Source organism: Drosophila obscura, unplaced genomic scaffold, assembly GCF_018151105.1.
Source record: "Drosophila obscura isolate BZ-5 IFL unplaced genomic scaffold, ASM1815110v1 contig_200, whole genome shotgun sequence".
NCBI classification, from domain to species: Eukaryota; Metazoa; Arthropoda; class Insecta; order Diptera; family Drosophilidae; genus Drosophila; species Drosophila obscura.
Window position 1 is genome coordinate 5,568,032 of NW_024542791.1, and position 14,012 is coordinate 5,582,043.

Below are 14,012 nucleotides of genomic sequence, written 5' to 3' on the forward strand. Positions count from 1 at the left end.
GACAAATGAATGCGAGAGATTCAAAGTTCTAAAGCCTATTCTATTGTACAGCCATAACACACGATGTGACGACACCAGAGCCACCAGCGGCATCCTGTGTGCCCTCGCCCTGCGGTCCCAATGCCAAATGCCAGATTGTGGGCAATAGTCCGGCCTGCTCCTGCCTGCCCAACTTTATTGGCGCCCCACCGCGTTGCCGGCCGGAATGTGTCCTCAACTCCGAGTGTGGGCCCACGGAGGCGTGCATCAATCAGAAGTGCGGCGATCCGTGCTCTGGCTCCTGCGGCTTCGAGGCCAAGTGCCATGTGCTGAATCACCTGCCCATTTGCAACTGCATCGAGGGCTACGAGGGCGATCCGTTTGTGCGCTGCACCGAGAAACCCGAGGGCAAGACCCCGCCGCCTGTCATCAACGATCCGTGCAACCCGAGTCCCTGTGGCCCGAACGCCGACTGCTTTGCCGGCGAGTGCCGCTGCCAGAACAACTATCAAGGAAACGCCTACGAGGGCTGTCGACCCGAGTGCACCCTCTCGGCGGACTGCTCGCGGGACAAGGCGTGCATGCGCAACAAGTGTGTGGATCCCTGCCCCGGCATCTGTGGCAACAATGCCGTGTGCGAGGTGATGAACCACATACCAGTGTGCTCGTGCCTGCAGGGCTACGAGGGCGATCCGTTTACCAATTGCCGTGTGAAGCCCATCGAAGATACACCCAAGCCCCAGGCCTGTGCGCCGTCGCCATGCGGATCGAACAGCCAGTGCCGCGATGTCAACGGACATGCCGTCTGCTCCTGCCTGCAGGGATACATTGGGGCGCCGCCCCAATGCCGTCCCGAGTGCGTTGTCTCCAGTGAATGCTCTGCCCTGCAGGCGTGTGTCAACAAGAAGTGCGTGGATCCCTGCGCCGCTGCTTGTGGTCTGGAGGCACGCTGCGAGGTCATCAACCACAGCCCCATCTGTGGCTGCCCGCCTGGCCGCACTGGAGATCCCTTCAAGCAGTGCACAGAGATCGCTGTGGCACCGCCGCCAGATGTTAAGGAAGCGCCACGAGATCCGTGTGTGCCCTCGCCCTGCGGACCCAACTCCATATGCAAGCCCGATGAGCGCGGACCCGTGTGCCAGTGCCAGCCAGAGTTCTTTGGCTCGCCGCCCAACTGCCGGCCCGAGTGCATCATCAATCCCGACTGTGCCTCGACGCAGGCCTGCATCAACAACAAGTGCCGCGATCCCTGCCCCGGCTCGTGTGGCACCAACGCTGAGTGCCGCGTCATCGGACACACGGTCTCGTGCTCCTGCCCCGTGGGCTATGCTGGCAACGCGTTTGTCCAGTGTGTGCCGCAACAGGAGGAGCCCATCAAGCCGTGCCAGCCCTCGCCCTGCGGGGCCAATGCCGAGTGCATCGAACGGAACGGCGCTGCCGCCTGCAAGTGCATCGACGAGTACCAGGGCAATCCCTACGAGGGCTGCCGACCCGAGTGCGTGCTCAGCTCCGACTGTACCACGGACAAGGCGTGCATACGGAACAAGTGCCAGGATCCCTGCCCGGGCATCTGTGGCCTGAACGCCCAGTGCTATGCCGTGAATCATGTGCCCAATTGTGTGTGCCTCGATGGCCACACGGGCGATCCGTTTGCCAACTGTCGCCGCGTGGAGCCGACAACGCCGCCGCCAGTCGCCGATCCGTGCGTACCCTCGCCCTGTGGCGCCAACAGCAAGTGCCGCATTGCCAACGGACTGGCCGTCTGCTCCTGCCTGGAGAACTTCATTGGAGCTCCGCCGAACTGCAAGCCCGAGTGCACGGTGAATGCCGAGTGCCAGCCGAACAAGGCGTGCCACAAGTTCCGCTGCGCCAATCCCTGTGCCAAGACGTGCGGCATCAATGCCAAGTGCGAGGTGATCAATCACAATCCCATCTGCAGCTGCCCCTCGGATCTGACGGGCGATCCATTCGCCCGCTGTTACCCGGCGCCAGCTATTGCCGGACCCAAGGATGCTCCTGTATCGAAGACACCCTGCCAGCCCTCGCCCTGCGGCCTCTACTCGGAGTGTCGTGTGCGCGACGAGCAGGCCTCCTGCTCCTGTCTGCCCAACTACATTGGGGCGCCGCCCAACTGCCGACCCGAGTGCATTGTGAACACGGACTGCTCCTCGAACCGCGCCTGCATTGCCGAGAAGTGTCGCGATCCCTGCGACGGCTCCTGCGGCATCAACTCCGAGTGCCGCATCCAGAACCATTTGGCCATATGCACCTGTCGCGGCGGATTCACCGGCGATCCGTTTGTCCAGTGTGTGGAGATCATTGAGACGATCACGAGGCCACCACTGAACGAACCACAGGATCCGTGCGACCTGCAGCCGTGTGGCGCCAATGCGGAATGCAACGGCGGCACCTGCACCTGCCTGCGAGACTACCAGGGCGATCCCTACACCGGCTGTCGTCCGGAGTGTACGCTGAGCACCGACTGCGCCCCCGTCAAGGCCTGCCTGAACAAGAAGTGCGTGGATCCCTGTCCGGGAGTGTGCGGCCAGAACTCGCAGTGCGATGTCTCCAACCACATACCGATCTGCAGCTGCCTGCAGGGCTACACGGGCGATCCGTTCGTGCACTGCCGCCTGGAGACGCCCGTGGCCAAGGACCCATGCCAGCCGAATCCCTGCGGTCCCAACAGCCTGTGTCATGTGTCGGCCCAAGGGCCGGTGTGTGCCTGCCAGCAGGGCATGCTGGGCTCTCCGCCCGCCTGCAAGCCGGAGTGCATTGTCAGCTCCGAGTGCTCGCTGCAAACGGCCTGCGTGCAAAGGAAGTGCGTCGATCCGTGCCCCGGCGCCTGCGGCCAGTTCGCACGCTGCCAGGTGATCAACCACAATCCATCGTGCTCCTGCAATTCAGGCTACACCGGAGATCCGTTCACGCGCTGCTTCCAGGAAGAACGCAAGCCGCCAACACCCACTGAGCCATGTCAACCATCACCCTGCGGACCCAATTCCGAGTGCAAGGTGCTCAATGGCAATGCAGCCTGCTCGTGCGCAGCCACCTTCATTGGCACACCGCCCAGCTGCCGGCCCGAGTGCTCCATCAATCCGGAATGTCCGCCGACCAAGGCTTGCATACGCCAGAAGTGTGCCGATCCCTGCGTGAATGCCTGCGGCTTCAATGCCCTCTGCAATGTGGCGAATCATCAACCCATCTGCACCTGCGATGTGGGCCACACAGGAGATCCGTTCACCGGCTGTCAAAAGGAACAAGGTAGGACCCCCGTTTTCATTTATATTTTACAACTGTTTAGTAGCTAGGCCAAGGCGTAAACCAGCTTATTATTATATTCGTGGTTTTGGTTTGCTGCTTACTGGGCGCCCAGTACAACATGCGATCTAGATCTGGAGCTTATATGCACACTGCAGACATTCGTTTACGCCTTGGATGGTCCCACCTTGAATGTGAAACTCTTAGACAAACCGCTTAATGAAAGTATCCCACCCCTCTTGAAAGTTTCACATTCGTTCTTTGCGTATTAGAATAAATGAAGTATTATTGTAAAACACAAAACTGCAATGGCAATCGCTGCAATTGCATATTCCATACATTTCAAGGCACTATTTGTTTGCACTACTTTTTTCTTACAATTCACACTAGAGGTCTGCCAGAATGTACTCTAAATGGGAGCACAAAAATGAATACACTCATTCACTGCTCCCACATGACTGGACACGCACAAATAAAGGATGGAAAAGAGAATGCGCGAGAATTTAAAAATCTGATGTTAATGCATTCATGCAGACCTCTACGTGTATGGAACACCTCACTACACGCGTTACTTGTTCTAATACGCTCCTTAGGCAGCACACAAATACATACATATATCTTCATTAAAATCTATGATTACCGCACTTACTGGCACAATGCATTGCAAAATGAAGTTTACTACACCCCCAAATCGAATACCACAAACTTTTCACTTCGATACGCAAAATGCAAATTTCAACGAGCACGCAGTCTGTACGAACTGACGGAGTGAACGTGACGCTGAAAGTGTCTGTATGCCGGGGGTAATCAAAGGTTTTAATTAGTTTTAAACTTTTAATATTGATTTTACATTATATTGCTTTTGCCCCTAACGCCTGAATATACAATATGCAAACTTGTCACGCCTTTATTTTTGCTTTCTTACCAAAAAACCAAAAACCAAAACCAAGCCGTATTTTAATGCCTCCTCTCACCACCCACCAAAAAACCAAACCTGCCTTGACTCTTGCCTTTTAACCCTTTGATGATATTGTTGTTGCCTCCGCCTTATTTTTTGGGCGGGAAACAAATCCGTTGAAATGCTTTTACCTAATTCGTTATTTGGCCCACCAAAAGACCAGTTCTCTCCACTTGCTTACTACCCCCACAACAAAAATTGAAACCTAACCCAAAAATTACCCAAAATTGAGTACTGCGTTGTTGTCTCCACCCCTACCAAACCACCAACAACAAATCTACGCTACGCCAAAGATCTAAACTAAATTCTAGTCAAACCAACTTAGAGTATTAAAATGTATAACATAAAACTGTAGTTTAACCAAAGAAATCAATAAATCCAAGGATATAACCCCTGCAATAGACACTTGTTTTACTTACGACACGCCAAAACTTATCAAAAAAAATATAATGTAACGCCATTGCAATGGCACCACCACCGCACTTACACAACACTGCCACTGGCAACGCACACACGCAGCGCACAGCGCTTAACCACACTAAGCAATGCGGTACAGCTGCACAGCGTTTAACAACACTAAATAAAGCGGAGCACTTGAAATGCAATTGCAATTGCAAATTTCGTTAACTGAAGCCAACACCTAACTCGTACTATAATCTCTATAACCACAATTGGATTAATCAGAGCCGCAAAAGCCCACGCCAGGTGTGTGTGTTTTATTGTACTAAACCCGAGATCCACTGAAGAATATTAATTACAACTCTCTGACCTCCGTTTCTCCGTCTCTCCCACTCGATCACTTTTACCCCCAAACACACACAAAATAGAACGCATTGTCAATGAACAGGTGACGCCCTGCGAACCCAATCCCTGCGGCTCGAATGCCGTGTGCCGCGAGCGCAATGGGATCGGCTCCTGCCAGTGCCTGCCCGATTACTTTGGCGATCCCTACCAGTCCTGCCGCCCCGAATGCATCCGAAACTCAGACTGTCCCACGAACAAGGCCTGCCAGCAGCAGAAATGTCGCGATCCCTGCCCCGGCACCTGCGGCACCAATGCTGACTGCAGCGTTACGAATCATCTGCCCACCTGTATATGCCGCATCGGATACATAGGTGATCCCTACCGCTACTGCCATGTGGAGCCAGCGCAACGTAAGATACCCAGCCCACCTTCCTATCTGCGATCCATCCTGAGATTGTCCTGTCGTCCCCCTTCTAGCTATCCGTCTGGCCGAACCAACTCAACCCTGTCGCCCCTCGCCGTGTGGCCCCAACTCTCAGTGTCGCGAACTCAACGGCCAGGCCGTCTGCTCCTGCCTCGAGCTGTACATCGGTCTGCCGCCCAACTGCAGGCCCGAGTGCGTGCTCAGCAGCGAGTGTGCCACGGACAAGGCGTGCATAAGTCAGCGCTGTCAGGATCCCTGCCCCGGTACATGCGGCATCAATGCCGAGTGCCGGGTGCGCAACCATGGTCCACTGTGTCAGTGCCGTCAAGGCTTCACCGGTGATTCCTTCACCCGTTGCTATGCCCTGCCACGTAAGACCAACACCCACCACCACTCCTCCCCCGCACACAGATAGATCTAACAGATATGCAACCCCTCTAGCCCCACCGCCTGTGATTCAGCGTGTGGACCGTGATCCCTGCATGCCATCGCCCTGCGGCTTGAACAGCCAGTGTCGCAATGTGCAGGGTGTGCCCTCCTGCTCCTGTCTGCCCGAATTCCTGGGGGCGCCGCCCAACTGTCGACCCGAGTGCACCATCAGTGCCGAGTGTGCCTCCAATCTGGCGTGCATCCGTGAGAAATGTATTGATCCTTGTCCCGGGTCCTGTGGCTACGGTGCTGAGTGCAATGTGGTGAATCACACGCCCATTTGCGTCTGCCCCGTGGGCTATACCGGCGATCCGTTCAGCAGTTGTCGTCTGTCACCACCCGAACCCATTCAAAGTAAGCCAAATCCCAGCTCCTGTATGCCGCCGAGTCCCTCCCTAACTGCCAAACCCACTCCCCCTACGTAGGTGAATATGTGGATCCGTGCAACCCCTCGCCGTGTGGTCCCAATGCGCAGTGCTCCAACGGTGTGTGCAGCTGTTTGGCCGAATTCCATGGCGATCCCTACGCCGGCTGTCGTCCGGAATGTGTCCTCAACTCGGACTGTGCCAGGGACAAGGCCTGTCTGCGCAGCAAGTGCCACAATCCCTGCCCGGGAACGTGCGGCGAGAATGCCATTTGCGATGTCAGAAATCACATTCCGATGTGCCGCTGTCCGGATGGCACCGCTGGCAGTGCCTTCATACGCTGCTCACCCATCCAGCAAACGACTGTGGAAACGAATCCCTGCCGTCCCTCACCCTGCGGACCCAATTCCCAGTGCCGCGAGATCAACCAGCAGGCGGTTTGCTCCTGCCTGTCCAATTATATCGGAGCCCCGCCATCCTGCCGCCCCGAGTGCACCTCGAACGCTGAGTGCGCGCCCTCGCAGGCGTGTCTGAACCAGCGTTGCGGTGATCCGTGCCCTGGCACCTGTGGCGTGGGTGCCCAGTGTGCTGTGGTCAGCCACAGCCCCTTCTGCACCTGTCCCGAACGCTTCACGGGCAATCCCTTCATCCGTTGCCAGCCACAAAGTAAGCCACACAAGGAAAGGGGAATAAAACCCCCAGAGAGAGTTGTCCCTAATGTTTGTCCTTCCCAGTTGAACCCGTGCGTGATCTTGTCCCAGTCGAACCCTGTCGCCCATCGCCCTGCGGCCCCTACTCCCAGTGTCGCGCCGTCGGCCAAGAAGCCCCCGCCTGCTCCTGCCTGGAGACGTACATTGGACGGCCACCGAACTGCCGGCCAGAGTGTGTAACGAGCTCGGACTGCAGCAGCCAGATGGCGTGTGTCAACCAGAAGTGCGTCGATCCCTGTCCCGGACGCTGTGGCCTCAATGCCGAGTGTCGTGTGGTCAGCCATGCGGTGCAGTGCATCTGCCAGCAGGGCTACACCGGCGACCCCTTCGTGCAGTGCAGCCCCGAGGTCATACGCGACATTGAGATACGCACGCCGTGCAGCCCCAGTCCCTGCGGACCGAATGCCGTGTGCCGCGATCGCCAGGGCGTTGGCTCCTGCCAGTGTCTGCCCGAATACTTTGGCGATCCCTATGCCGGCTGTCGGCCGGAGTGCATGCTCGACTCGGACTGTCCCTCGAGCAGGGCCTGCCAGCAGCTGAGATGCCAGGATCCCTGTCCCGGAACATGCGGTCTGAATGCCCAGTGCCAGGTGGTGAACCATCTGCCGACCTGCAATTGTCTCGCCGGATATGTGGGTGATCCGTACCGCCAGTGCACGCGACTGCAAGAGCGTAAGAAACGCCCTGCCCTCTCTGTTCTCTGTCCCACTAATTTGCCGCCACTTTTAGCACCACAAAACGAATACGTGAATCCCTGCCAGCCCTCGCCCTGCGGCCCCAACTCCCAGTGTCGTGTGGCCAACGAGCAGGCCGTTTGCTCGTGTCTGCCCCTGTTTGTGGGCACTCCGCCCGCCTGCCGACCCGAGTGCACCATCTCCTCAGAGTGTCCCAGCCATCAGGCGTGCGTTAACCAGAAGTGCGTGGATCCCTGCAGCGGCGACACCTGCGGCAGCAACGCCGTGTGCCGAGTGCGCAACCACAGTCCCATCTGCAGCTGCCTCAGCGGCTTCACTGGCGATGCCTTCACGCGTTGCTTCCCCATTCCACGTAAGTTTGTGGCCCCCCCTCAATCCTGTAAAAGAACTCCAGCTGAAAGAAGAATCTGCCTCACCGCAACAGCGCCACCGCCCGAAAGGATCGAAGAACCACTGCGAGATCCCTGTCTGCCCACGCCCTGTGGCCCCAATTCCGAGTGCCGCAACATCAACGGAGTGCCCGCGTGCTCCTGTCTGGCGAGCTTCATGGGCCAGGCGCCCAACTGCCGGCCCGAGTGCACCATCAATGCCGAGTGCCCCGCCAATAGGGCGTGCATCAATCAGCGGTGTCGCGATCCCTGTCCAGGGGCCTGCGGCCTGGACGCCGTCTGCAGCGTCATCAATCATACGCCGCTCTGCGCCTGCATCGATGGGTACATCGGCAATCCGTTCACCAGATGCAGCCCCAAGCCACCGGAGCCCACATCCCCGCCACCGGTCAGCGACGATCCGTGCAATCCCTCGCCCTGCGGCTCGAATGCCGTGTGCCGCAACGGCCAGTGCTCGTGTATACCCGAATACCAGGGCGATCCCTATGTCTCCTGCCGGCCCGAGTGCGTGCTGAACACGGACTGTGCCCGCGACCGGGCCTGTGTGCGCAACAAGTGCATAGATCCGTGTCCCGGCACCTGTGGCGTGAACGCCCTCTGCGAGGTGACCAACCACATACCCATCTGTCGCTGTCCCGACCGGATGTCCGGCAACGCGTTCTTCGAGTGTCGTCCCGTGCCGACGGCGCCCATCGTCCAGCAGAATCCCTGCCAGCCAACGCCATGCGGACCCAACAGCCAGTGCCGCGTGGTGCAGAACACGGCCGTCTGCTCCTGCCTGAGCGATTACGTGGGCAGTCCGCCCCAATGCCGGCCGGAGTGCGTCACCAACTCGGACTGTCCGGCGGATCAGGCGTGCCAGAACATGAAGTGCCGCGATCCCTGTCCGGGCACCTGCGGCTTCAATGCTTTGTGCAACGTGGTCAATCACAGTCCCTTCTGCAGCTGCCCCACAGGCATGTCCGGCAATCCGTTCGTTGGCTGCCAGCAGCTGCCACAACGCGACGATCGACCGCCACAGAATCCCTGCCAGCCCTCGCCCTGTGGCCCCAACTCCGAGTGCCGCGTCTCCGGAGACTCCCCATCCTGCTCCTGCCTGCCAGAGTTCGTCGGAGCTCCGCCCAACTGCCAGCCCGAGTGCATCTCCAGCTCCGAGTGCCCCACCAACAGGGCGTGCATCAACCAGAAATGCGTCGATCCCTGCCCCGGATTGTGCGGACAGAATGCCAACTGTCGCGTGTTCAGCCACACGGCCATGTGCCTGTGCGAGAGCGGCTTCACCGGCGATCCATTCACCCAGTGTAGCCCGGTCCGAGACGCCCCCGTGGAGGTGCTGCAGCCCTGCAATCCCAGTCCCTGTGGCGTCAATGCCAGGTGCGAGGAGCGCGCTGGAGCCGGCTCCTGCACCTGTCTGCCGGAGTACTTTGGCAATCCCTACGATGGCTGCCGCCCCGAGTGTGTCCTGAATTCCGACTGCCCCTCGAACCGTGCCTGCGTGAATCAGAAGTGCCGCGATCCCTGTCCCGGAGTCTGTGGCCAGAGCGCCGAGTGCCAGGTGGTCAATCATCTGGCCACTTGCAATTGTCTGACTGGCTACACCGGAGACCCCTACACCCTGTGCCGCATCGTCGAGAACGAACCACGTAAGACTATCCAGGCCTATGATCCTCTCCCCCGCCCACTGATCCTCTCTGACCATCGTGTGACTTCTTTTAGCCGTACCCATCTACGTGAATCCCTGCCAGCCCTCGCCCTGCGGCCCCAACTCGCGTTGCCGCGAGATCAACGAGCAGGCCGTGTGCTCCTGTCTGCCCGAGTTCATTGGCAGTGCCCCGGCCTGTCGTCCGGAGTGCACCAGCAGCTCGGAGTGTGCCGCCGACAAGGCGTGTGTGAATCGCAAGTGCGTCGATCCCTGTCCGAATGTGTGCGGCCAGCAGGCCGAGTGTCGCGTTCGCAATCACAATCCCATCTGCAGCTGCCTCAGCGGATACACCGGAGATCCGTTCACCCGCTGCTACCGTCAGCCGCGTAAGCGCCAGAGAAACCTTCGAATGTCATGGAAAATATCCTATCAAACCCTCCCCTCCCCTCCCCCCTTTTGCAGCTCCACCCGAGGTGCCCGTTGAAAGAGAACCCCTTGATCCGTGTGTGCCGTCGCCGTGTGGCGCCAATTCGCAGTGTCGCGATGTCTATGGCACACCCTCGTGCTCCTGCCTGCCGCAGTTCTCGGGCACGCCGCCCAACTGCCGACCCGAGTGCTCCATCAATGCGGAGTGTCCTAGCCATCAGGCGTGCATCAATCAGAAGTGCCGCGACCCCTGTCCCGGCTCCTGTGGCCTCAACACCCAGTGCAATGTGATCAATCACACGCCCATCTGCAGCTGTCTTCTGGGCTACATTGGGGATCCATTCAGCGTTTGTAATCCCGAGCCACCGCAGAAAAGTAAGCGCCCAGAATTGTCAGCCCCCGGAACAGAAATCATTTCTCATTTCTCTTTGCAAATCCCAGTTCAAGATCCTCTGCCACCTCAAGATCCCTGCTATCCCTCGCCATGTGGCTCCAATAGCCGCTGCAACAATGGCGTCTGCTCGTGTCTGCCCGAGTACCATGGCGATCCCTACACCGGCTGTCGGCCCGAATGTGTCCTGCACACAGAATGCGATCGCAGCCGGGCCTGTGTCCGGCACAAGTGTGTGGATCCCTGCCCCGGCATATGTGGCACGAATGCGATATGCGAGGTCTTGAATCACATTCCCAATTGCCGTTGTCCCGCCGAAATGCAGGGCAACGCCTTCATCCAGTGCAGCCCAGTGCCACGTAAGCCCAAACCCTCAAACCCCTACCCTCTGCCCGTTCGGAGTCGCTACAAAAGTCCTTGGAACCCCTTACAGAACTCGATGTTGTGGAGAATCCCTGCCAGCCCTCGCCCTGCGGACCCAATGCCCAGTGCCGCGTGGCCAACCAGCAGGCCATTTGCTCCTGCATCGCACCCTTCATTGGCAGTCCGCCCTTCTGCCGGCCGGAGTGCACCAGCAACGCGGAATGCCCCTTGAACCTCGCCTGCTTGAACCAGAAGTGCGGCGATCCCTGTCCGGGCGTCTGCGGCCGCAGTGCCCAGTGCCATGTGACGAACCACAGTCCGTTCTGTCGCTGCCTGGACCGCCACACGGGCAATCCCTTCGTCAGCTGCCAGCCGATCATTGAGCCGCCAGTGCCGCCGCCTCGCCAGCCATGCCTGCCCTCACCCTGCGGCGCGTACGCCCAGTGTCGGGAGATCAATGAGACGCCGTCGTGCACCTGCCTGCCCGAGTACATTGGAGCGCCGCCCAACTGTCGACCCGAGTGCGTGACCAGCTCCGAGTGCCCCACCCAGCAGGCGTGCATCCAGCAGAAGTGCCGCGATCCCTGTCCCGGTCTGTGCGGCCTCTTGGCCGAGTGCCGCGTGCTCTCGCACACCCCCAGCTGCGTCTGTCCCGAGGGCCTGGAGGGCGATCCGTTCACCCAGTGCACGGAGAAGAGAATCCAGCAGCTGGACCGATTGGACCCATGCAATCCCAGTCCCTGTGGCGTCAATGCGAGATGCACTTCGCGCCAGGATGCTGGCTCTTGCCAGTGTCTGCCGGAGTACTTTGGCAATCCCTACGAGGGCTGCCGCCCCGAATGTGTCCTCAGCTCGGACTGCCCCTCGAACAGAGCCTGCCAGCAGCAGAAGTGCGAGGATCCCTGCCCGGGAACCTGCGGCCAGAACGCCATCTGCAATGTCCTCAACCACGTGCCCAGCTGCAGCTGCATCACGGGCTACTCCGGCGACCCCTACCGCCAGTGCCTGCCCGAACGTCAACGTAAGACATCAGACCTAATCACTTGGAGATCTAGTCCCACCACCACAATCCCTGCTCTAACTTTTGTAGCCATCAAGGAGTACCTGAACCCCTGCCAGCCCTCGCCCTGCGGCCCCAATTCCCAGTGTCGCGAGTCCAACGAGCAGGCCGTGTGCTCCTGCCTGCCCGAATATGTGGGTGCACCGCCCGTCTGCCGGCCCGAGTGCACCATCTCCTCAGAGTGCGCGAAGGACAAGGCCTGCGTGGCCCAGAAGTGCGTCGATCCCTGTCCGAATACCTGCGGCGAGCAGGCCACGTGTCGTGTGCTGAACCACAGTCCCATTTGCACGTGTCGCGCCGGCTACACGGGCGACGCCTTCTATCGCTGTGTACCCAAGCCCCGTAAGTTGAGCCCCCCAGACCGATCAGAGCCGCGGTTCCCAGTGTTTTAATCTTCCCAATTTCCCCCACAAAGCTGTGCCAGTGGCCCCGCCAGTGCAAAAGACACCTGTCGATCCCTGTGTGCCCTCGCCCTGCGGCCCCTATGCCGAGTGTCGGGCGAATGGCGAGGCGCCTGCCTGCTCCTGTTCGTTTGGTTACTTGGGCGCTCCGCCCAACTGCCGTCCCGAGTGTCGCATCAATGCAGAGTGCCTCAGCCGTGAGGCCTGCATCAACGAGAAGTGTCGCGATCCCTGTCCCGGCTCCTGTGGCCTTGGCGCCACTTGCAACGTGATCAATCATACGCCCAGCTGCACCTGTCCGCCGGGCTACACGGGCGATCCATTCACCAATTGCCAGCCCCAACCACCGCCGCCACCACGTAAGCGTCTCCCTCCTGTCCCTGTTCTCCCATTCAGAAATGATTTAAACAACGATCTGTCCCGTCCTAGTGGTGGAGCTGGAGGATCCCTGCCAGCCCTCGCCCTGCGGTGCCAATGCGCTGTGCAGCGCAGGCGTTTGCACGTGCATCGCGGAGTATCATGGGGACCCGTACAGCGGCTGTCGCCCCGAGTGCATCACCAGTTTGGACTGCGCCCGGGATCGGGCCTGTGCGCGTCACAAGTGCTTCGATCCCTGCCCGGGCACCTGTGCCCCCAATGCCGTTTGCACGGTCCTCAATCACGTGCCCATGTGCACCTGCCCTGAGGGTTATGCTGGCAATGCGTTCGTCCAGTGCCAACCAGTGCCACGTAAGCCCCCAGAACAGCTGCCTTAACATCCTCACAGGGACTCAAACCACTTACCCCCGCCCTTTCCACTCTGCAGCACCTGCCATTGTCCAGCCGTGTCAACCCTCGCCCTGTGGCCCCAATTCTCAGTGCCGTGAGGCGAACGGTCAGGCCGTATGCTCCTGCGTGCCCGGATACATTGGAACGCCGCCGCTCTGTCGTCCGGAGTGCACCTCGAACGCGGAGTGTGTGTCCCTCGAGGCGTGTGTGAACCAGAAGTGCGTCGATCCCTGTCCGGGTGCCTGCGGCAGGAGTGCCCAGTGCAGTGTCGTCAATCACAATCCCTTCTGCACCTGCCTGCCCCACTACACGGGCAATCCGTTTGTGGGCTGCCAGCAGATCATCGAGCCGCCACAGCGAGAGGAAATAGTTCCACGCGATCCCTGCCGCCCGTCCCCGTGCGGACCCAATGCCGAGTGTCGCGCCGTTGGGGACACGCCGTCGTGCTCCTGTCTGCCGCAATTCGTGGGCACTCCGCCGTACTGCAAGCCGGAGTGCGTGACCAACTCCGAGTGTCCATCGAATCGGGCGTGCATCAATCAGCAGTGCCGCGATCCCTGCCCCGGTCTGTGCGGTCTCAGTGCCATTTGTCGCGTTGTCTCCCACACGGCCATGTGCGTCTGCGATGCGGGCCTCACCGGCGATCCCTTCACCCAGTGCCAGCCGATTGTGCGCGATGTGGAGACCATCAATCCGTGCCAGCCCTCGCCCTGTGGCTCCAACGCCGAGTGCATACAACGCAACGGCGCGGGCGCCTGCCAGTGTCTGCCGGAGTACTTTGGCAATCCCTACGAGGGCTGTCGACCGGAGTGCGTGCTCAACTCGGACTGTGCCGCGAACAGAGCCTGCCAGCAGCAGAAGTGCCGCGATCCCTGCCCCGGCAGCTGTGGCCAGAACGCCGAGTGCAATGTCGTCAATCACACGCCCCTCTGCAGCTGCTTCCCCGGATTCATAGGCGATCCGTATCGCTACTGCAGCCAGCCGCCAGAACGTAAGCCAGCTCCAAT

At 59.6% G+C, this 14,012-nt stretch overlaps 1 protein-coding gene across 1 annotated transcript in view; it reads left to right on the forward strand.

The window, feature by feature from the left end:
* The window catches only part of LOC111080276, a 117,493-nt gene that overhangs the window by 78,264 nt on the left and 25,217 nt on the right, over window positions 1-14,012 (forward strand). The window contains 16 exon segments of the mRNA XM_041593903.1: window positions 52-3,243; window positions 5,026-5,352; window positions 5,420-5,737; window positions 5,808-6,149; window positions 6,221-6,826; window positions 6,895-7,542; window positions 7,600-7,917; window positions 7,990-9,597; window positions 9,671-9,982; window positions 10,059-10,397; window positions 10,464-10,772; window positions 10,847-11,797; window positions 11,867-12,178; window positions 12,252-12,619; window positions 12,675-12,966; window positions 13,043-13,996. Of these exon segments, the coding sequence (XP_041449837.1) occupies window positions 52-3,243; window positions 5,026-5,352; window positions 5,420-5,737; window positions 5,808-6,149; window positions 6,221-6,826; window positions 6,895-7,542; window positions 7,600-7,917; window positions 7,990-9,597; window positions 9,671-9,982; window positions 10,059-10,397; window positions 10,464-10,772; window positions 10,847-11,797; window positions 11,867-12,178; window positions 12,252-12,619; window positions 12,675-12,966; window positions 13,043-13,996 (11,196 nt within the window).